We start from the raw sequence: 21,575 nt of genomic DNA on the forward strand, positions 1-21,575 counted from the left end.
AGAGTGTGGCATATTAAAGATACTTCATGCTGCATTTCCCCGTGAAAAGAACACAGATCCTAGAGATGAGTTCACTCAACTTATCCAAGTAGCTTATTACTGCAGAGTACAGCATGGAAATAATCTGCAGAAAATTTCAAACATTTTAAAAGACACTGTTCGCCCAGTAATTAAAATCAAGATGCCACAGGAACATGTCAAATTTAAAAAAGAAATCGTTGACATGGTGTTTACACTACAAATTTCACTCACCATATGTATCACCTGTTTGTTTTATCTACTCAAACCACACTGCAAAAAGGGTTAGAATAAATCAACAACTGGAGGTTACTCAACTAAGAGCTTGGGGAACTGAGTGCTGTATTCATGGTCACTTTTGCTTTTTGGATTCATCAGCCACTAGTAGCCCAAGTGCAGACTTCGGCCTAGGACTAAGCAAGCAGAGGCTGGCTTACGTGGTGACTCTGGGATCATGTTTTCCTGTCTAGCCCACGGAGAGCTGATCTACATCCAGACAAAGCCTGTCTATTTTAGAACCAGAATAGAACACAACCTACTCCAGGAATACAGGACTGGAGGTAGGGAAGACTAATTTGAAAGAGATAAACAAAGGGGAAGACAATAAAACCAAGGAACAAAAGTGCTCTGGCACTGGGTCCACGTGGGCTCACTGGAAAATTCTGAAAGGATACTTTTTCCTACTACCAACTTATATGACCTTCCTGCCCAAGTACAGAAATTGATGCTGGAGGATGAGCAGATGTCACTGAATGTACCAACATGAGAAGAGGCCAGACCTAAATTTTATCCAAGATTAGAGGAGGGTGCATACAGCCTGTTTTAGGGGTACAAGAATAGTGGCTTAGTTCCTCAAGTTGAAAAAAAATATATTTTAGCATATATATTTTAGTAGGGGAACTTATTTACCCTTTTAAGTAGTAATTGGCTTTGAAGCTTCGGTAACAAAGCTGTGAATAAGCACTTTCCTTTAACGTCTTACAAGATGAGACTGTATGGAGAGAACAAGCTAGTTAAATATACCAGGGCCTGTCCCTCTTTAAATCATGTTACCTGCTCAGGTTTTATAACTGCAAGGATCTTAATTTATGATACACTTTATAATTATGGCACTTTACTTTCAAGAAGCAATAGGAATATAATCTAGGGTTATTAACTCAACAATGAAATTTTAGTAAAGGCCGAGTGTTTCAACTGAGGATAAAAATTATCTCTTTTACATTAAAAACATGCTAATTTAGAGCTCAGTTCGCGGTGAAGAGGCGCACAGGTGTTTTATCACTTGAGATGCAGCAACTCTTTTTACCAAGAATTTTCTGGGTTTAAATGTGTGTACCTGCTTACACAGCTATTTAAAATATTCTCATGTGAGACAATGACATTTCAGCTCGAGTTCTAAAACAACAGATCTACTACTTTTTCGACACTAGCTGCCCAGGGCTGCAAAACGGATACTTCTATACATAAAGGATGCGAGATGGTGCCCACCGCCACTCCCATCCCAGAGCAAACCCCGACAACAAAACCTCTATCTGCTGGTAATGGAAGCGCTGCGTGGTAAAGACCGGATGTTGTTAACATACGGAGAACGCTAAGATATAGTAGCCGGGATAAAAAGAAAAATCAAAGAACAAAAGAAAGAAAACCATTAAAAAAGCAATACCAGAAGTAAAACCTTTAAAGGAGCGATAAAGTCAAACACAGAGCGAAGGCAACAGGGGAAGGCGTTAAACAGATTTACAAGGCACCGACCGACTTTAGAATCCAGGAAGGCAAGCAAGGGTCTTGGAGAGGATTCGGTTTCACGGAAGAAGAGTCAGATTTTGCAAAATCTAGTTACAGCCTGAAAAGTTTAAATGTCTATCTGTATCTGTACTTTAAACCAGATACTTGGGGGGGAAAAAAAAGCCTAATCTACAATTTCGAGTAAGAAAACACTACAAGACGGGTGCAGAAAGTAAGACCAGCAAACGGGAGGTTGTTCTTGCGACTCTTCCCTTCTCGAGCTGGTGCCCCACTGGGCACGGTGCACAGAGACCAGTTTAATAGGTCCCTGTCCTAGCACAGCCCCCGTGTCCAGTAATGGGCAGGACAGGAGCCCTGGGAAGCTTAGCTGTCAACCTCGTGCCAGTGCTGGAGGCAAAGAAGTATTTGTTTACGTAACAAATTTCCAGATTTTGATGGTCATCAGCCAGAATGGCTGCTGCATATAATCACAGCTGAACCACATCAGGAGTGTATTAATTATAGCTAACATTACAGAGTTCTTCCTGGGTGCCACTCCTATTCCAAATGTTCACACGGAGTATTTCACTCATCCTCACGGCAATACTGTAAAGGAAGGACTAGTCTTCCCTCGGTTTACATATGAGGAAATGAAGCAGTTAAGGAACTTTTAGCTGGAATAAAATTCCAGGTCTGTTTCCTTTCAGAGCCCTGCCTCTTCACCCTTGTGAAAGGTACTATATGGAAAGCAGAAGTAAACTATGTCTGTGAGCTTACAACCAATGTTCTAAAATGCCAGTGATGTATGAAGTGATAGTGTGCTCTAGGTAAAATACATCACGGCCCAAAGCATGCACATACTTAGAAAATGACTTGTATATACCTCAACCATGTAAATGGATAAAAACCGCTGTAGTGAAAGATTACGCATGCTACTTAAAGTGTCTTCAGTGGGGCGCCTGGGTGGCTCGGTCGGTTGAGCGTCTGACTTCAGCTCAGGTCATGGTCTCACGGTTCATGAGTTCGAGCTCCACGTCAGGCTCTGTGCTGAGAGCTCAGAGCCCAGAGCCTGCTTCGGATTCTGTGTCTCCCTCTCTCTCTCTGCCCCTCCCCTGCTTTCTGTCTCTCTCTCTCAAAAATAAACAAACATTAAAAAAAATAAAGTGTCTTCAAACGTCTACATAATTTCTTAAATCTGATACATAAAGATCATAACAGCAAGTGCCTGGAGGGTGGCCAAGAAAGATGACTTTGGTTCCTTTTTAGGAGATTAAAATGTGCTCCAAGTCTATAACCACGGAGTTATTTCTTACTAAGCACAAAACTGACGATCAGAAACGCTAAGATACAAATGAAAAAGCACATGATATGTAAATAACTTCTTACTTTTGCACCAAAAATCATGAATAAGAAGTTGTTACGTGGCTTTCATTCTGGCAGGCTGGTTTCATCCTATGATCTACCCTGAGGCAGAAGTCACGAACTGCAGACTGTTTCTGCCGCCAATTTACGGTCTTCACGGACACAAATCCCTTTGCTTTTCAGCACCTCACATCAGATGGGAATAACAGCTCTTCTGCGAGTTTCATTAAATTGAAATGAATGTTTGGGGATGGGAACGATGCTGGATCTATCAAGGGAATTAGTACTAATTGGGTGCTGTGCTGGTGGATACGATTTAATCGCGTGAGTCTGGGGGAGGAGCATGCAGTTTGTTAACTTTCTCAAACTGCTGTCAGGCATTTGAGCGACCTACTCTTTGAGCCTCATAACCACCCTGGAAATAAGGAGGACAAGTATCGTTAGATGGGAAAGAGTTAGGTGACTATATGGTTAGCCTCAATTCACACAGCTAGTTATGGACAGAGCCCAGAGTATCACTTTCCCAACTCCTGATCCTGTGTTTTTTATTTATCGCTGTTGGTTTTTCCCTCTGCTGACAAGGTAGCGTAGCCCAGTGGTTGGAAAAGATGGGGCAACGTCAACCGAGAGTCTTCAATCCAACAAAGGTGCAGACATCCTGAACTGATGAATTAGAGAAAGCAATTCTCTCCTGTGACCTGCATCTTGGAGGCTAGAGTCAGACCACGTACCTTGATTTCTGGGAGCTGCATCACTTCAGGAAAGACTTCAATGCAATTAGAATGTGCAATCACGGTGTGCATACGCCTGCAATTCATGACAGTGGTCGGGATGGCTTTCAGTTTATTCCCACTGACATCAATTTCTTCAAGTTCCTCCAGTTTTGCCATTTTACTAAAGAAAGGAAAATCCAAGGGGGAGCAGGTCGTAAAATAATCACAAGGCAATTAAAAAATAATAATATATAACAAGAATAAAAAGGGAATTTACTATGAACCTAAAGATTCTTTAAAGATTCACTGTATAATATAACTGTGTGTTAACTATACTGGAATTAAAAAATAAAAGATTCACTTGTAATCATCATTTTAACAAACAAGACCCGGGCGCCTGGGTGGCTCAGTCAGTTAAATGTCTCCATCTTGACTTTGGCTCAAGTCACGATCTCATGGTTGTGAGATCAGGCCCCGTGTCAGGCTCTGCACTGACAGCACGGAGCCTGCTTGGGATTCTCTCTCCCTGTCTCTCTGCCCCTCCCCTGCTTGTTCTTTCTCCCTAAAAAAATAAAAAATAAAAAAATTTTAAGACCATTTTCACTACTGGTTTTGAGTATCAAAGTAGTTTAACACCTCCTTTCCTAGTATAAAACAAAAACTATTAGCTTCAACTGTTCAAATTAGCAAAAAAAGAAAAATGGATGTCTCTTTCCTCTTAAAACTCTGTGTGTGAATTAAGTTATCCTGGCAACAATCGCTTTGCTATGTAGCTTAGTCTCAACACCAATAAAAATCCTACTCAAGTGGGTAAGTTAGCATTAATCCACTGGAAGTGCTTTAAAAAAAGCTCAGTTTGAGGGGCACATGGGTGGCTCAGTGGGTTAAGCATCTGACTTCAGCTCAGGTCATGGTCTCACAGTTCATGAGTTCAAGCCCCACATCGGGCTCTGTGCTGACAGCCCAGAGCCTGGAACTTGCTTCAGATTCTGTGTCTCCCTCTCTGTCTGCACCTTCCCTGCTCACAGTCTGTGTCTCCCTGTCTCTCAACAATAAATGTTAAAAAAACAAAACAAAACAAAACAAAAAACAAACTCAGTTTGAGAGAAAGACTTGTCTTTGTATTGGCTCTGAAAGGTCAGGGGAGGCAGCGTAGCCCAGGGCGTTTGCTCATATGAAGACATGCTTTCCCCAAAACCCCACTCCCCAGATTCCTGTGACATCATTTGTGATGACAAGATGGTGGGAGTACCATCTGGACCATCTCTGGACCTGGCAGGGCCCAAATTCAAACCGTGCCCAAAAGAAATTCCTTTCACCTCCTGTTAAATATCTGCCAAGGAGGACTCTTGCTAACCTTACTTTAATAACACATCCTAATATATTGAACACTTTTGTTTAAGAATGTCTTTTATTGTGGTGGCGTCCAAGTCCTGATTTCAGCTCAGGTCATGATCTTGCAGTTTGTGAGCTCAAGCCCCATGCTGGGCTCTGTGCTAACACAGCAGAGCCCATTGGGATTCTCTCTCTCCTATCTCTCTGCCCTTCCCTCTGTCTCGAAATAAATGAACATAAAAAAAAAAAACAACGGTTAAAAGAATGTCTTTTATTGTTCAGTCTTAATCTATAGTTGATCTTAGTAATATTAACCAATAATTACAGTAACCAAATAAAGAAAATTTGTTAGGGTTTCTTGCCTTTTCTGCAAATGTGGAGGGAAAAAACCATGCACCTCTATAATCCTGTAACAGCATCTACCACTCCTCTGACCCTTTCTCTACTATTGGTGATGCTGGGCTCCAAAAACTGCAGGATTTCCAGTAAGTATAACTCAAACTTTGAATTATGTAGTTTACAATTGTTGGTATCTCCTCTGTTTGTTATGGTTTCATTTGTCATAATAAGCCTTCAAAAAAAATTTAGCAAGAAATCCTTTTATTTACTTTTCCTTCTGTCATCTCTCAAATATAAAATTTATCTTATTTATCTTGAAAATTAATATATTCCAAAGATACAGTAAGAACTAAGTTTTCATTTTATGACATCAGGTCTTTTAATATCTGGAACAGGAATCAGGATATGCTACAAACAACACTGTGTACACAGACTGTGAAGGGATTGAGCTCCGACTGCCTGAATTTGTGAGACTATTACTTGAATATGCTGTTATCATATTTGGAAAGAAATATGGAGAAATCCATGAGTAATGGGGCATGGAAAATGACCAAAAGTATAGAAATCGGGCCCAAGAAAGAACTTAAACAAGTTTCCATTCCTCCACTTACAAAGAAGGTGACCAATGGACTAGACCATTGGAGCATGTTCTTTAGTTTGGGAAACCATTTATGGAGTGTCTGCCCCAGATCAGACCTCATATATACACGGGACTGAAGGTGACAAATCACAGTCCTGACTCTTGAGGAACTTGGGGTCTTTAGGGGGCACCTGTGCTATATCAAAGTCCATAGGGAGACAGAAATTGTAGCAAAATGCATTTTTATGAGGTACATAAAAAATTCTCTGTATGTAGGGTGATTACAACTGGCATGGGTCACTGGAGGCTGCTATCGAAATCTGAGTTAGTGGTAGTTTCTCCTTCAGGGCTTATTTGCCTCTCAAATAGGATGAGGAGTCCTTTCAGAGATATTATTGTTAGGTGATTGGCATGTTTTCTTCCAAAAATATCATCTCCTCATTCCACAGTAAAATACTATGTACACAGTAAAAGTACATGGAAGTAGAAAAAAAAAAAAAGTACACAGAAGTAAAGTACATAGAAGAAAAAAGAAGGTTTAATCATTAATATCAAACGAGAGGAAACAATACAGAAATAAATATGTACAACAACAACAAAAAAACCCCAGAGCAATGCTTTAAGTCCATGCATATTTGGCCTTCCTCACTTAGTGAGGTTTCGATAGGCTCGTAGCCTTGAGGGCGGCAGAGGGAAGCCGTGCCACTATTTCTTGCTCTGCCCGGTGCTCAGCTGGAGCTAGCAGCTGAATACCAGAAGGGGCTAGCGGTCGCCTCTGTGCTGGGCGTGTGTGTGTGTTCCAGGTCCTAACTTGTGAGATGGATGGACAAACGCCAGTGACACGCACGTGGAGTATTTCCTTCGTGGCAGGCTGGGTGTGTAGATTCACCCCAAGTTAGACACCGTGCCACTGCCCCCCCAAATTACAAGTTCAGATTACAACAGAATTAAAAATGGAATATTCTGAGAGCCAGAAGTTATTTGTAATATGACATGGTGTCTCTGGTCGCATAGACAGGCCACCGCGGCTTTTTATACCACAGCACAAATACAAAGACTGGTAGCTAGTTAAGAACCGTCAGGTTCCTGGTTTACGTTCCAATTCCCACACACCGTATTAGGCTAATTAAACAGAATAATAATTTGGTTAAAAAGAACCAAAAGAAAAAAACATGCCCACGAAATAACAATACCTTATTTCAAAATCCTAAGAATGCCATAGTGACTGGGTCCGTGGATACATTCACAGGAGAAAAGCGAACACATTTCCCTTTAGGGAAATGTTAATCACAGCTGATATGAAAGACAACTGTGAACTCAGGAGGGACCAGCTTTACTTTATCTGGGAAATAAACATTTTAGCTTTTGCCTTTCCACCTGTGAACCCACTTTCAGAAATGCACTGGAGAACACTTTGTGACCTTCCGTTACCTTGCTGGAAAACTCTGAAGTCGGTTATAGGCCATGTGAAGGATCTTTAGGTGGGGGTGTCCTGTTAACAAGGGCACACATCTGTCTGTGAGGCTGTTATTTGTCAAATACAACTCCTGCAGGGTGCTGCTCGTGTCTTCCGACAGAGTGGCTGGCGGAAGGGTTTCCAGTTTGTTGGCAGACGCGTTCAGGAATCTCAGGCTACAATGACAAAATGCAACAAAATCCCACTGATAAGCCAGAGCTCTGGTCCAGAATCCGCAACACATCTGGAAATTTTCTGACTGATACCTGGCGTGTTCTAAACTGGGTTTAGAAACAGGCATTTAAAAATAAACCCTGGCTTTCCTCGCCTGCATATAGATACGTGACCCCACGCTCTGTGACGAACACAGTAACTATCTATATGTGCTAGACACAAAAAGGTAAAAATCAATGTTTACGGAAGCACCAAGGTGAGAGGAGGGCATTCATTCTACAGCTGGTAGGGAGTGGAAGGGAAGGTGGCATGGGAAAGTTAATATTCTGTCTTCAGGAAGAGAAAAACAATTGCCTACTTTTATTTTTTTTTTTTTTAATTTTTTTTTCAATGTTTATTTATTTTTGGGACAGAGAGAGACAGAGCATGAATGGGAGAGGGGCAGAGAGAGAGGGAGACACAGAATCGGAAACAGGCTCCAGGCTCTGAGCCATCAGCCCAGAGCCTGACGCGGGGCTCGAACTCACGGACCGCGAGATCGTGACCTGGCTGAAGTCGGGCGCTTAACCGACTGCGCCACCCAGGCGCCCCAACAATTGCCTACTTTTAAATAAAAGAGCCCTTAGGGTAACGGGACAATCAGACATGAGGTCACAATACAACTAAATCACACGGTGAGTGTGATGTCCAAACCGCGTTTTGCAGACGCATGTTCGCGACTGCGGCGTGTGCTCCATCCACTCTCAAGCTGTAGCCCCCGCAACATGGAGAGTGTTCAGCCCGTCGGACTCTCCCCTGTGGTTACCAAGGTCAAAGCTGCCTTGCCTCCCCACCTGGAAAAGCCTGTTAATGAACCACCTTTCTCTTGTTTCAAAACCACCTAGGTTTGAAACTTTCGGCATCCAATTCAGGACTATTCTGCCATATGTTAAGAAAAAAGAAGAAAATCTTCCTTAAAAAAAAAAGAATATGCAATATGAGGTATAGCAGTTTTTAATCCTGGATAAAAAGAAGGCTTTGTATTCAGGAGTCATCCCCAGGACTGTCATGCCAAGCTGTCAATCCACTAATACTCCGCAATCTTGCAACCCCCCCCCCCCCACATACTTATACACACTGGCCAACCCCACTACTTGTCTAAGGAAAAGCAGTATCCCCAAAATAGAACATTTTCCATTAAAGAAACACGTATTCAGTTGACATTTAAAAAAAAAAAAAAAAAAGGGAAGCTAGAAAGGGCTGTACAGACCATAAATAGTCATGGGAAATTATAGTCGTGTGTGCCACACGGAAGAAAATAAAGGCCATTCATGCAGTTTCTGAAACTAGTTTTGAACTAGGAAGGAAACCAATTTCAGCACCATAGTTCTTTAAAGTATTTTTACGAGTCTGTTTCGTTAGGTCCCATTTATACCACCTGACTTAAATACCCTGTTAAGAATTTCTTCAGGATAGAAGTAGAAAAAATAAAAATGCATTGCCCTAAAATATCATGGACTGGGGTGGGGGGGGGTAAATTATATGACAATCTCATTAAAATATAACTCTCTAGGGAATATATCAGTTATGGACACAAGGGAAGAGAGAATTCATGAATGTTCACCTGTCTTCAGGCCAGAAAAAAGAGGGAACACTGTTGGGAAAGGAAAAAAGACAGACTAGTGAATGCTCACCTAGAAAGCTGTCAGAGGGGCTTTGAAACCCCTCCCACCATGTGAATGAGGAGGAGACAGTGATTTCCAAAAAGATTCGTCCTCTCATCTTGTTGAAATTTGCTGCAGTGAAGGAGCCAAATACTCTTTTATGGGAAAGTAAGGGGGAAAAAACCCCTTACATCCTACCCCTCCAGGAAATGAAACTAAGTTAAAACGACATGGGCTGGTTCCAAAGGATTTGATTTGAACTGAAAGGGCCTGGTTGAATCACCTTGTTAGCTAACGGCCAGAGAGCAGACAATCGGGCTAAAAAGTTTTTGATTAAATGGTCTTGGGAAAACTCAATTCAATACCCATCCTGTTACAAAAATTCCTAAAGCACTGAGTTTCGCCTCAAGTCAAGATGATGTGATAACCTCAAGCTCCTTCCCTTGTAGCTTTTGTGATCACTGTAGAAAACACGGTCTCGTGTGGCGAGAAAGGTTTCATCCCTATGATCCTCATTACCAGGCAACCCTCTTCTGCTAAAGAGAGAAAAGGCAGTAACATAGGACTGCCTTCCATTCACTTGTAAGGTGCTATGCTATGCTGAGGCCACAGCTCTTTCCTATTTTCTGTTGCATCTGATGCTCCCATCAGCCCAGAGATGGCTCTCATATTTCACAGAAGACAGAAACTCAAGCTGAGAAAAGTCAAATTACTTGGCAATTGTTAAAAAGTAATTAATGGCAGAGCCAGAAATAAAACCCAGACCTCATTAATCTTCAGAGTCCGCAATTCCCTGACACGTCTCTCCAAATGTTAAAAAACAGTACTAACAACACATTTTCTGAGGACATTTTCATAGGCCCTCCTCGTGAAAAATGCTGGAGGTCGAGCAGGACACCTGCGGGCAGTGTGGCTACCAAATGCACACAGCACTTCAAGATAACTCAGATTCAAAAACCATTCTTAGCAGAAAGTACAGAAGTTGTGGAGAAAAAAGTCATGTACGGCTTCTGCCCTAAAGCATCTGGAAGGCTGCCCACAACAGCAGGGAGAGACAAATCCACTTCCTGCTTCTTGAGCAGTCGCTCTGTTCCTCCCTGACAAGTTCTGTCCATCTGCTCTGGCTCATCTAGGTTCTATATTCTGTTTTGTTTTTGTTTGTTTTTCAGTAATTTCCAGCACACCCTTACATTTTACAGCCAAGTTCTGCCACTGAAGCCAAGCACGGGATTTGGTGGTGAAACCGATTCCCCTATTTGTAGGTGCACCAGGCTGCCTGCACTTTAACAATGTTTTTTTGGAGATCTGGCCCGGGACTTGTACTCTATTAAAAATCCAAAAGGTTGAGTCTGAGCCCAGCAACTTTCCTACTTTTAGACAAACACTTGATTTCTGGCCCCCAAATGTCCCAGGAAGTGCGTAACCCTCTAAATTCCTTATCATCTGTCTGCACAACATAACACTTTTACCAACTTCATCGTCTTCATAAGGTTGGTAGCTCGTACAGGGCTTCCAAACTTTCATGATAGTAACCGAGAGTACAAAGGACATCTTACGTGACCACCCAACACAGATGCAGCACACACACGTGTAATTAAAAGTTTCATGAAACAATCACTTAGTCTCACTTTATCCTGCAGTGACATTTTCCATCCTACTTAATTTCTTGAAGTGCTGGGAGGAGCCCACTAAATTAATGCCATACTCCACTCTTCAATTCGAAAAACAAACCACAATTATTGTCTGGCGATACCACCTAACAGTGCTGATTCCAAGTGGAGAAAAAGCGCATGCAGTCTAACAGAACTATTGTTTCAAAAGGTAGGGAAATCTGCCTGGCTTGGGCGCTAAAGGCCACGAGGCTACGAGGTAAAGGAACAAAAGGTATACAGATGAAAGAACTGTTGGACAAGAACACGAAAAGAATTAGTTTTAAAAATAAGTACAATTATAATTAACAGTGATGCAATGCTACCGGTTCATCTACAGACCTTCGCCCACCTTCGTCCATTATCCCACTGACGTCCTCCACCTGGTCCAGGACCCAATCTGGGATCCTACCTTGCATTTCGTCATCGTGCTTCCTTAGCCTCCTGTAGTCAGTTTTGTCTTCAACAACTTTAACATTTTTGGAAAGTACTAGACAATTATTTTGTAGAAGGTCTCTCAATTTACATTTGTTTGATATTTTATCATTACAACACGGTGGTACATTTTTGGCAAAAACACAGAGTAGTGATGTTGCACCCTCCTATCAGAAGGTACACGATTCTCGAATTCAATGCCCAGATACACTGATTAGGTCAGTCAGGTTAAGGCTTCAAAAATCTGTGGAATTAAGGATTCTGATGATCAGCCACACTGAGACAGCAGAACTGAGGTAAGGGCCAGGAATCTGCATGTTTAGTAAGTTACCCAGGGCATTCTGAAGACACACTTTGAAAAACACTTTAATTTTATTCTCAAAACACCAGTACTTCACCAGTTAGCTCCCTTCACTTAAACAAAATAGTGTAGGCAACTTAGCTCTCAAAAATGCCAGAAATATCTGTCTTTGCCAAAAGGCACCAGTTGTCATGGTCAATTGATCACGCTCTCCAAATTCTCTGTTCCCGTTTAGTCCCTTTGATATTTACACATGTTCTGAGTCACTAAAACTTATGGTCTGTAATGTGACTAATACTCTCAGGGTATTTAATAATTACCATGTACTTCATCCGCACATACACTCTCCCCACTGCCCCCCTGAAAGTACCTTGTACTGCTCCAACCACGGATAAAAACAGATCCTAATGTCCACCACAGCAGGAATCTACAACTGTCCTTTAAAGGGTCAGCTGCGACTTTGCTAACTAGACCGGCCGAATTCAGGAGCAGCTCTCCTGTGATCAAAAGAGTATTCAGGTGTGAGATGGACGGGGAGGTGGCCATCACCAAGATTTCAGGAACAGAAGGGTGGTGGTCCCTCCTCCACTCGTTCCAGTGACCCAGGGGGACTGTCTACCCCACCCTGCCCAGTTGTTGATGAAAAACTGATTATCTGAAACTCTCCTGGGAGCTTCCATCAAGGGGATCTCCAACTCTAAGCAAAAAGAGGTAAGCTGGGAGATCTTGGCCAGTGAGATCTGGATTAGAATACTGCCAGTTCACCCCACAGAACAAAATCCCGCCCTCATCATAAGACACAAAATCACAGCTTCTCAGCAACACAAGGTCCATAGCATCTCACATCTGTCTACAGTTTTCGACACAGCTGCCAGTGAAGAGCAAGTCAAAATAAACAAAACTCAAAGAGGCATACAGAGAGTAAACTCATAAGCTAACATTGCCGGTTCAAGCTATAAGAACTTTAATAAAATTGCTCTACAGTTTTCAGAGGAAGAGAGAGATATTACTAAAAGTCACCTAATTTAGGGGCGCCTGGGTGGCTCAGTTGGCTAAGCAGCCAACTTCAAGTCATGATCTCACAGTTTGTGAGTTCCAGTCCCACATCAGGCTCTGTGCTGACCGCTCAGTGCCGGGAGCTGGTTTCCGATTCTGTGTCTCCCTCTCTCTCTGCCCCTCCCCAGCTCTCGCTCTCTCTCTCTCTCAAAAATAAATAAACATTAAAAAAAAGTCACCTAATTTAAAGCACATTCCCTTCTCTCATTTGGTTACCAGACACCCTCCCGCCACCAGGTGAAGAAGATGAATATACACCACTCTAAAGCTGTAACACTCAACAGACAATATCATGTAATTAAAACCATGACATTGGTTTTAGCAGACAAGATTCAGAGCTAAAGAAAAACTCACAAGAAAGAGAGTCAAAGTTCAGTCTTTGGCTCTGTGTCCAGTGACGCAGGCTTCTCTGACAGTTCTCTTACAGCTTCCAGGCACAGGTTCTACGTAGAGCACTAGCGAAACCACTTATAACTTACAATGACCTGTATCCAGGCCCTCTCCTCAGTTATATAACCAAACACAGAGCTGGCAACAGTAATTTATTATCACAAAACGAAGAAAGAAACAAGGAGCATCTCATACTTGTAAGATTTGTATCACGGAGCAAACTGAAGAGAAGGATCGGAGCAAAGTCTCATTGCTACCAAACAGCTCTGCATCGCACGGCAGCCACAGGCTGTTTGTTCTTCCACTCCAGGAGCTTCCATTGAAACTACCTGTATCAGTTCCCTCCCTCTTACCCTCTAAAACCCGCCTTTCATTATGGTTTATCGTGCCAAACCGTGGTTTTAGAGTCTGCACCTGACTGTTAGCCCCTTGAGGGCAACACCGACGTCAGGCACTTTCAATGCCCCGCGGCACCCAGCAGGTACCAGGACCGCAGGATGTTGGCCTGGACCGTGCAAACTAGAACCAAGCACAACTGAAGTCACCTGCAAGAAGCCAGTCACAGAGATTCTTTTCTCAAAAACCCACTTTCCTATTTTGAAGTTCGTGTTTTCTGGGCTGACCTCCTGCAATGGTCAGTTCTGGTTTATTCCTTCCCCCCAAACTCATCAAACCAAATATACAGTATCTCCACATTTTCCTGCATGTAAATTACGCCCCAGTCAATTAAAAAAAAATTTAGACAGACAAAACCTCCATTATTTAGACATTGGAAAGGGGAAGAAGTATTAACTCTTTAAGAAGTGGCAAACAGTTCGGTGAGAATCATTATAAAATGTTGTGTTTCTTGTCTTCCAACAAGTAACACAAGAACACTGTTCAAAACCAGCAGTCAGCAGCTTCACACTGTCCCTTTCATAAGCCAATCTGCCTGTGAGGACCAAAACTCTTAACTTTTCTTTCTGACTCAGAGTCATGACTAATAACACACTATGCTGGAGAGGTGGCTATTATGGTGGTTGGAAAACAAAGGCACTAAAATATGTCTTCTTGAAAAAATTCATTTCAGCCTTTTTTGGTCATTTGCTTTTCTCTCATAAAATAAAGGAGGATGCTTGCTCCTAGTAATTCTCCCGGCCTTTTACTCCAGGACGTTCCTGTGCCAGAAATACATTTCATGTGGCCTGCCCTCCTCCCAGGATGCACAGAGGCTGGTTAATCCCCTGACAGCAGCTCCTATTTTCCAAAATGCAGCTGGCTCTGGATAGACCCATCTATTCCGTCTATGGGAATTTCTGCCTAAATGCCTTTAGCTTACACTGTTAGCTCAGCCTACACTCTCCATGACAGCAGTGTCCTCTTCCAGTGGCTCCTAATTTTCCATGTTGCTTTACTAGAAATATTCCAGTTCACACAATCCTTCCTCTTCCAAACTACAGATTCGGTTCGGGAACTGTCCAGAATATGCAATGTGCAGAAACCTAGATTCAGAGCGAGTCGCACAGGATCACAAAGTCACCAGTAAGCAGAATCACTGATGGAAGAATCTACATTACAGATGTCCCACTCAAATCCTTTTCTGAACACAAAAACACAGTCTCCTTGACTACACTTGGGAGCTCCCGCTCAGGGACATGTTTGCAGGTCTGCCCCAGCACCAAGGAGACTGAAGGACTGCTCGCTGATTGCTTCTAGGGAATTAAAAATATCCAGAACTGTCCTTTTAAAACCAAATCCTCAAAAATGAATAAAGACTCACTATTATCTGTTGGAGAGTTCCAGCACTGTTTACCTACTCTATCAGCCATGAACTTATCAGACTTGGCCAGATCCAGAAATGATTTTATCTCACTCAAAGACTCCTAAATCTGAATCCATCTATCTGTTTCTGTAGATTCAGTATAGACGCCCAGGAGAACAAGTAGATTCTCATTACAAAACCGCACCCAAGTTTTGTCTCGTTAGCCTTATGAAAGAGGACACAAGGTTGTAACATAACTTAGAATTCTCCACAGGGAAAGAGATCAAATCCCACCGTATTCATGACAACAAAAACCATGTGTCTGCAGTTGCCCAAAGGCTGTGCGTTGCAAAGTTGACCCCTGAACAGCACAGGTTTGAACGGCATGGATCCACTCATACGTGGATTTTTAAAAACGTAATACAGTACTATACATGTATTTTCTTTCTTATGATTTTCCTAATACCTCTTTTCTCCAGCTTACTTTATCATAAGAATACAGTATATAATACATACATAACATACAAAATGTTTGCTAACTGATTATTTACATTATCGGTCGGGCTCCCGGTCAACAGGTTTTTAGCAGTTAAGTTTTTAGGGGGTCAAACGTTACACACAGATTAAAAAAACATTTTTTTAATGTTTATTTTTGAAAGAGAGTGCAAGTGGGGGAAGGGCAGAGAGAGAGAGGGAGAAACAGAATCTGAAGCAGACTCTAGGCTCCAAGCTGTTAGCACAGAGCCCGATGAGAGGCTCGAGCCCACGAACCACGAGATCATGACCTGAACCGAAGTCAGATGGTCAACCGGCTGAGCCACCAGGCATCCCCCACACACAGATTTTTGACTGTGCCGGGGTGGGGGGGGGTGGCGCCCCCTGTTGTTCAAGGGTTAACTGTACTTTGATATGAACGCAAAAGTAAGAATAATTCTTTAAATGATCTTGAAACATTGCTCTTTTGTCAGGGGAATGATAGAGCACTGGTCAATTACAATTTAACAGTCCCATTTTCTCACAATTCCATTATTTCTCTATAACTATTCCAGTAGGAATTCATTATAACTTATATTAGGTACAAAGAACAAATGTTTTTCAAAATGAGGATAAAAGAACAAAAGGAAAAGGAAAGGAGAACTAGAAATGTTCTCTATCCTGATCTGGGCGATGATTACAGGGGCATATACACATATGAAAATTCACTGAGCAGTATGCTGAAGGGTTGTACTTTTTTTTTTTTTTCACTATAAGCTATCTCTTGATTAAGAAGGGTTTTTTTTTAGGGGCGCCAGGGTGGCTCAGTTGGTTAAGCATCCGACTTCGGCTCAGGTTATAATCTCATGGTTCATGAGTTTGAGCCCTGCATCGGGCTCTGTGCTGATGGCTCAGAGCCTAGAGCCTGCTTCCGATTCTGTGTCTCCCCTCCCCCAATCACTCTCTCTCTCTCCCTGTTGTTCAAAAAAATAAACATTAAAAAAAAAGTTTTTTTTTTTAAAGGACATAGAAGAAAAATGAAAATCCACAGGTGAAGGTAGTATTTAAAATTCCTTAAATTTTCTTTTGTTCATTAAATAAGTATTTGTTCAGCACCCTGTTTTATTCCCGACACACTGCAAGATGCTGAGGCTAACACTGTAATTAAGACACAGTCATTGGACACAGCGTTCGTGATCTAAGAGTGGGGACAGGCAAGTAAACAAGAAATTATAATACAGTGTGTGGTGAGTATTATGACAAGAATAAGCACAGGGAGTTGGTACACATGGTCAGGTATCTAATTCACTTTCGGAGAACCAGAGTTCTTTTTGCCCGTGAAAAATCTCACAGGTTGAAACACATCTCAGGTTTTTATTTTAAGGCTGAAAGACCCATCATTATTTTCTTTTTTAAAAGCACCACAAAATTAACTTTTTTGTTTTTCTCATGAGGTATACTAGAAGTTCAATCCTTTATGTCATCTCTAAGGTCACAGTCACTCACTAAAAATAAACATTAGCAGCGGTCACAGTGATGCAGGCCATCAGGCTAGGAGCTTTTTAGGACGGTGCACAAGGACTCTGAAGCAAACAAGATGTTCCCAAGTAAGTTACCACTCAGTTGACTTAAAGCTTTCTTTAAGGAAAGTGCTGCATGTGGCCACTCTTACTTAATGTTTAACCCCCTCCTCACATCAAAACAATTTCTTTACTTAGTGTAACACAACAAGCTACCTGGAAAAAGTCTGTTCAAAAGGAAATAATTTAAATGCAAGGGGAAAACTGTGGTAAAGGTAAGAACAACTGGTTAGAAAACAACGAGAACTGAGCAAACCCTAGGAAAACGATGGCCGTTGCCCAGAGTCACAAGTACGTGAAAGCAAGACCAGAGAGGCCTGAGAGAATGTGGCTAAGACTGCCGCAGCTGCACAAGTCAGAGCAGCGGCAGACTTATCCTCGTGTTACGGCTACACCCCCACGACACGTGCTTGTGAACGACTCCAGGCCCTTCTCTCCGGAAAGCAGTCAAATTAATGAAGAACCTACAGGTTCTGGAGTCCAGGTTCTTGCCCCGACTCCACATGCTACCCAACAGAGACGTGGCTGGCAAAACCGTGCTCTTTGTAAATCTCGGGCAGATGAGCAGAAAACCCACACAAACGGTGTCCTGCCACGTAAGACGGGCCTGCTGGCGAGGGGACGCTCGCTCGGCGACTCAGATCAGCAACCGAAACACACCAGCAGCGTTACCTGTCGGCCTTCATCAGAAGGTTCGGCGGCAGCTCCAGGAGCTGGTTGTGCTGTACATCCAAGACCTCCACCGAGGTCCTTTCCAGCCTCTCAGGGAGCCTCGTCAGCTCGTTGTGTCCCGCCAGTAGCTTCCGGAGAGCGCCGTTACAAAATAAGCTGCGCAAAAGGGGACAAGACAGAAGGAAACTTACTGAGAGCTAATTCGGGACAAAGAATAAAAAATGAACAGGAGTCGAATACTTAAAACAAGCTCTCCGAAGAAACAAATTCATTCAGAGCAACTGCAAATTCACATTACCATAAGTTCAAACTTGGAGCTCTTACATTTCAGTGTTTTCCATACTGCATGAATAAATAAGTAAATAAGAAAACCTATGAGCAGGAATATTTAACAAAGCAGCTCTACTTAGTGAAAGCAAAAAAACAAGTTTCATAGGAGATACCGAAGAGAACAGTCTACCCTTGTTAGACTCACTGGGCGAGCTTTAAAAGGTTGTAGGCTTCCCACGGTAGGCCTTGTTTCTCGTATTGCCCTAGAACACGGGTGTTTTACCCACAACAGATTCTGAATAAATACAGTCGATCAATTTTTAACCATAGGATCCACATTAAATAAGGATTCTTCTATCCAATTAAACTTTTACAAATGCCAACAGATAAAATGTTACATTTTTCCTCATCTGCATTTCACAATCACAATTATTTCTCCGTTTCCTCACTCCCTTCTCTTTGGTTTAATCCTAGGCTGAACAGAGACCCTCTCCTAAAGAGAAGAAAACACACTTAATCCACTATTTTCTCTCGAGACTCAGAGAGCTGTTTGGAACCTTGGCTGTGTTTCTTCCATGGGTTATCAAAAACGGAAACAAATGTTGAATACTTTTTAATCAAGTACAAATCCGTTTCATGACCAATTCAGACTTCTCCAACAGTGGTAGAGAACAAAACGGGCCCCAGGGTCAAACACAGAGGTGTGGGGCCTGTGGGAAAGAGAAGTTATCTTTTGCATCCAGGATCGTCTGGAGTGAGAATTCATTTACACTGCTGTCAAAGAGTGAGGCTGCCTCACCCCACCTCCTGTCTTCTAGCACTCTGACCTCACTCACGGACGGCCAGAGCTGTTACAATCACTCCACATTATGGTATAACTTTATTCACTTAGAATCAAGCTAGATCCTTCGCTCACAAAGATGCAACCAACCTGTCTCAATGCCGTGACAGCACAGGCTGCCACGAAAGGTGTGTGGCCTGCCCGACTTTGAAGATTTAGCTACCAGTGTAACAAGACAGGTTATCCAGGACTGCCATTCAGTCACAGCTACTACAGGGGGCAGTCTCTGTCATTTACCTGACACCAGTAATTCAGGACTTGGTTCACCATTTTTACTGTCTCACTGGGCCTGGGGTACAATTCAGGATTCTTAGAGGGTAGAATGTATAATTTATAACTACACACACACACACACTTACTTTACCCTTAAACAAATGAATATCTGAAGGACCGGTGAGAAAACCTTTATTTTGATTTTTCCAAATAAAGGAGATTTTATAACTACAGTATGAGTCTTAACTGCTAATTACTGGACTTAGCTAAATTCTTTTGGATACTATCTAAGCATTGTTTTCCTTTTAGTACATTTCCACTTTTTAAATATTAATTTGTCTGGTGAAGTTCTTCACATACATGGCTTAGATAAACAAAGCTTGAATATCAAAGCAACTTCGAATGAATTGCTGTCTTGCCTGAATATTAGATCAATGATAGGGCTGACAGAAAGCGTGCAAGTAAACACCACAAATAGGAAAACAATACGTATTCTTTTTGTCCCACATATTACACACATTACATACACACACACACACACACACACACACACACACACACACGCACGCTGTTTAATTCCTTGACAATAGGGCATTTAGAATTTATTTTGAATAAACATCCATTTAGATCCCCCAAAAGCATGACTAATGCAGATCCAATCAAGGATGAATTAACTTCGGAGAAAACTGGATAAAATATCAGTTATCTTGTTTGTTTAATTGTTGGGTTTGTGTACAGAATGTTTTTTTGGAGCCTACCGTGAAACAGAGGCCTTAAATGCCAATGTGCTATCTGTTGGATTGGGCGGGTCAAAGTGGGGAAGAGAACAGAGAAAACAGAAGAAAGGTAACATTGCAACATTTTTCCAACAAAATTTCCCCCCATTAGTAATAGCCTATTATGATTTTTGCTGTTTGTCTTCTGAAAGGGTCTGTCTCTCACACGTATGCACACTGCTGTCCACAGGGCACACCATCAAAATCATCTTGATAATGGTGATGGGCTACACAGGGTCACCTACATGCTCAGTCAACACAAAACTCTAAAGCAGAAAAGCATTTTCAAATAGAACTGAAATTCCAGGTATAACATATGGCCAAGGAACAAAGTAAAATTAACTGAGCTTTCCAGGGATTGAAATGTAACCCAGATTTCTTTTATGAGATCTATATTCTAACAGCATTAACCAACGGAAATCTAATGCAAGCCACAAATGTCATTTAAAATGTTCTAGTAGTGACAGTAAAAAAAGGTGAAAAGAAACAAATTCAGTCTTACATTTTATTTGTCCCACTATCTCCAAACTATTATTTTAACGTGTAACTAATATACAGTATTGAGATATTTTGCATCTGGTGTGTATTTTACACGCAAGGATGAGGAACATTCTAAATCTCAATGGTCACATATGACTAGTGCATACCATACTGGACAGAAGAGATATACACTCATATAAAAGATAAATAGCATTTTCATCATCACAGAAAATTCTATAGGATAACACTGGAATAGCCTTCCTTTTGTTATTAATCCATGGCTAGTCACTAACAGTCAATACTATTTTGTACTAGAATTAGTTCACCTGAAGGTATCTGTATCAGTGGCCTTAGACATCATTACATGGCTGTTTTACAAATCTTGCCATTAAAATGAAAATTTACGAAATTTACATTAAGAGAAAAGAGAAGGAAAGAAAAGTCCTTGGACCTTTCTTTCATACCAAGAAAAAGAGAATCTAGTTTGCTCTTTCTAGGTTTAATGATCTAATAATCTTTTTTTCCAAGGTTATGTTTGAGGAAAACCAAAAATTATTTGTGGGGAAGGCAAGCATGTTAAGTCAACAGACAGAAGTGGAAGATTCTGAAAGAACTGAGATTACAGAAGTGAAGCAATCGTATTGTTGGCTGAGTTTTCAAACACAGCTTATTTAAAAACCTCCCTAAGCACGGCCCCGCATGGCTCTGGAAAGCCTGGTTGACGAAGTCTCACTCTATCATCCACTGCATGAAGAAAGTTTGTAATTCAAAGACATCATAGGAGATAAAAGATACTAAAAATAAAGCTTTAAAACAAATTCTTGTAGGAATTCACAATAATAAGCTAAATTACTTAAAAACTGCTGATCTAATTTGAGACCCTCTCACTTGATCTGTAATACTCACCGTGCAGGAAGTTCGCATATTTGATTATGACTAATATCCAAAACTTCCAGCTTTCGGCTTTCGCATACCCACTCAGGCACGTTTTCTAAGCAGTTCCTAAATATAAGAATATACAATTTTGTTGTTGTTGTTGATTGGAATTTGGCCTAAAATATGGTTTGAAACTGTAAATAATTATGTAGAGTAAAACTTTAAATGAAATACCAAAGTATAGTGAGTATTAACCAAAAGGATATGTCTATTCACTTTATATTCACAAAATGAAGTGTGACAAGGAATAGGAAAAAAAGAAAAAGTAAAAAAGGACACAGCTACAGCATTTCTAAAGTCTTCAAAAAAAAAAAAAGAGGTATGTTTTTCGGAATTGCTATCCTAAAAAGTTTATAAGCCCATGCAAGTTTAGCAAGAAGATGTCTTATATTGGAAAAAACAAATGAACAAGTAAA

The 21,575-nt window shown here is 41.5% G+C and overlaps 1 protein-coding gene across 1 annotated transcript in view; it reads right to left on the reverse strand.

The window, feature by feature from the left end:
- PHLPP1 (PH domain and leucine rich repeat protein phosphatase 1) overlaps positions 1 to 21,575 on the reverse strand; it is a 214,199-nt gene that overhangs the window by 24,924 nt on the left and 167,700 nt on the right. Inside the window, exons 9-12 of the mRNA XM_047086312.1 lie at positions 21,130 to 21,225; positions 17,644 to 17,799; positions 7,504 to 7,704; positions 3,837 to 3,999 (exon numbers count right to left, since the gene is read on the reverse strand). Of these exons, the coding sequence (XP_046942268.1) occupies positions 3,837 to 3,999; positions 7,504 to 7,704; positions 17,644 to 17,799; positions 21,130 to 21,225 (616 nt within the window). The remainder of the gene's footprint in view (positions 1 to 3,836; positions 4,000 to 7,503; positions 7,705 to 17,643; positions 17,800 to 21,129; positions 21,226 to 21,575) is intronic.

This window comes from Lynx rufus, unplaced genomic scaffold (assembly GCF_022079265.1).
Source record: "Lynx rufus isolate CCGP_SWC_20201006 ecotype Redwood Valley unplaced genomic scaffold, mLynRuf1.p SCAF_20, whole genome shotgun sequence".
In the NCBI taxonomy this organism is placed as follows: Eukaryota; Metazoa; Chordata; class Mammalia; order Carnivora; family Felidae; genus Lynx; species Lynx rufus.